This window comes from Limulus polyphemus, unplaced genomic scaffold (genome assembly GCF_000517525.1).
Source record: "Limulus polyphemus unplaced genomic scaffold, Limulus_polyphemus-2.1.2 Scaffold618, whole genome shotgun sequence".
Lineage (NCBI taxonomy): Eukaryota > Metazoa > Arthropoda > Merostomata > Xiphosura > Limulidae > Limulus > Limulus polyphemus.
Genome location: NW_013666228.1, coordinates 208,166 through 211,165, shown reverse-complemented (window position 1 = coordinate 211,165; position 3,000 = coordinate 208,166). Strand labels below are relative to the sequence as shown.

Here is a 3,000-nt window from a genome sequence, read left to right as displayed (position 1 = left end):
AGGTAATGTGTGTATAGAGGCACAAGAAAACAAGATTATCACCGTAAAATAACAATTTTTAATTTACATATCATGATGTTACGTCTCCGTTTGTTAATTATCTTTCCGTAACTTCGTTCCGACAAAACTTTAGCGACACAAGTTCTTTACTTAATAAAACTGGTTTATTCTTTCCGAATACAACTTTACCCATACACTCAACTTCAACAATCGCGCTAAACAAACGCTATAACAAAGAACGTGCTCAATAATACTTCTGACTACAGATCAATTACTCACTATTATACACCTGGAAAAAAGTTAAGCACCCCCGTGTTTTTTTCAAGTGATTCAGATTCGACGTTCTTGTGACTGATTATAAATTACCATTCAATCTAAACGTGTTTATCAAATGAAATTATGCATTATTTATAGTTATATTATTCTGTTTTCTAATGAGATTGCTTTCCATATACATGTAATTTGCATACTGAATACAAATTAAATGTATACACAGTTATGAAATGATAACATTTACAAAATCAAATGAAGATATAATACTTGATAAATTAAATTAAAAATAAATTAAAAAATTAAATACCTTAGTCATTTTTCATGAGAAGTTGTGTTTCAAAATATACATAACCATGACTTTGACATAATCAGTTGTGGTTACAATTAATAGCATGAAATATGTTTTTCTTCACACATAGGGATTGGACCTGATGGACATATAGCATTCAATGAGCCAGGGTCTAGTCTAGCTTCTCGTACTAGAGTCAAAACACTTGCTATGGATACCATTTTAGCAAATGCCCGATTTTTTGACAATGACCTCACAAAAGTGCCTCGACAAGCATTGACAGTAGGAGTAGGAACAGTCATGGATGCTCGTGAGGTCTGTTTCTATAAACGTACCTGTAAAACATAAATGAGAACACCTCCAGGAAATAGTTCTGCTCTGTTACTTTACCGCACTCATAATGTTAGATCTTCTAGATTGTGGTTGTATAAAAGTATCATGCAGTTATATGAATATTAGAAGCCAATAAACATACTAGTTCATTTGTTTTTTTTAGGCAGTGTTTATGATAAAAACTTGAGGATTTTATCATTTATTAGTCAGTGTCATAGACTTTTGGATATTAAAGAGTACAGCATGAAGTAAACATAGCCTGATTATGATATACATGTAATGTGCAATAGTTATACCATAATTGTTAGTTTTAGTGTTGAAATTGCATTGCTTAATAAGGTCTGCTGATGTTAAAAATTTTCTAACTTTGTATTTCTTAATTAATTGGTTCATAATTCTAAAGCTTTTTTTATATTGATAGAAAGTGTAATGAACTTTTGTTAGTGTTAGTTCTTTAAAAAAATCAGGAATCTTTATCATTTTAATTTACAGGAGTCTAATTTCTTTAGTGATAAAATATACTCAAAAGTTGTTTATTAACAGTAAACTTCTATAATTCTACAGTTTTTCACAGCAATGAATGTTTGGCACTTAGTTCTTTATGAGCTGGGCTATTTCTAATTTCAATTTATTGAAGTTGATTTCTTAAGTGATAAAATATACTCCAAAGTTATTTACCTATACTGAACTTCTGTCATACTTTTAAGCACTCTTCTATTACAAATATATATATATATATATAATATAGTCCTGAACCCTTTTTTAACATAGGTGATGATCATAATTACTGGAGCACACAAATCCTTTGCATTGTACAAGGCTATTGAAGAAGGTGTGAGTCACATGTGGACTGTCTCAGCATTCCAGCTTCACCCTCGAACAATTTTTGTGTGTGATGAGGACGCCACTCATGAATTGCGTGTAAAAACTGTAAAGTACTTTAAAGGGCTGATGGAGATTCATAACAAGCTAATCCAAGAGGATGAACAGCCAGAAGCTGAGAAGCAGTAACTATCAGCTACAATATAAAATAAACAGTTCTGTACTTTAATTTCAAATAGTCTTTGTTTTTATGAAGAATCCACATGCAGTATCGTAACAAGGAATATATTTGCTCACCATGATCGGTTGTAATATGAATTGAAGAGTGACTGGTTTTTAGTACTGTACCTTCACACACTTAATAATACGGTGTATACACAAAAATGTTAATGACCAACATTTATGTATGTAATAGTTATAGTATAGAAATACACTGCAACCATGAGCAGGAATTTCAGATTTTGAAGTTTGCTAGAATATGGTCCTTGGAGTGCCATAATATCTTTTGAAAAAGGTGATTACTTTGGTGGGAAAGTGAGTCATATTTTGCAATATCCTCTGAATATGCTATTATCTCCCTTCTTAAAGTTTTACTCTCCAGTACCGAACAGTAATATTATCAGTTGTATAAAGATACTAACTTGACAGATGGTCAAGCCATGAGTACTTTAAGAAATTCTTGAAAAAAATAAAATCATAGAAAATACCTTGAACTGCCTTGTTTATAATTATATTCAAACATAAAAGTGCATAGGCAGCAAAACAATTTTACATTTGGGGGGATAATGACAACTGGGGCACCTTGTTTAGAGTATAGATCATTTTTATCTATATGAAGTACAGTTAAACTGTTTTGTGCGATTGTCTTGCAGATACTTGTTAGTCTAACAAATGAATTCTATTTCACCACTTCCACAATTCATATTCTCTAGAGATAAAGAAAAAGACAAACATACATTATTACATCCCATAAACCTTACATAGTAAACATTTCATACTCAGAGAAGTCTTTGTCTCACTCCACACAAAAGCTATGAACAGCACATCTTATGCTACTCTGTTATCGTCATTAATATATTTACAACCTTGTCATACGTGTAGGAGGGGGTCAAGAGAAGTAATCCCCCACAAATTCTGGCCCAAAAATCACCCAAAAGCTCTGTACATATCTATAACTTTTATATTTGCAAACTGATTATGCCTTTTCAGAAAATATATTACCCACATGTGACATTTTCACTTGCACCTTTTTAACCCTTCAGCGCCATATGATTTTTCAAGAA

At 31.6% G+C, this 3,000-nt stretch overlaps 1 protein-coding gene across 4 annotated transcripts in view; it reads left to right on the top strand.

The window, feature by feature from the left end:
• LOC106459500 (glucosamine-6-phosphate isomerase 1) overlaps positions 1–1,946 on the top strand; it is a 28,561-nt gene extending 26,615 nt beyond the window's left edge. For all 4 annotated transcript variants that reach the window (XM_013919127.2, XM_013919126.2, XM_022386000.1 and 1 more), the window contains exons 5-6: positions 693–877; positions 1,667–1,946. In XM_013919127.2, coding sequence (XP_013774581.1) covers positions 693–877; positions 1,667–1,906 — 425 coding nt within the window. In that variant the 3' untranslated portion in view covers positions 1,907–1,946. The remainder of the gene's footprint in view (positions 1–692; positions 878–1,666) is intronic.
• Positions 1,947–3,000: the final 1,054 nt, after the last annotated feature.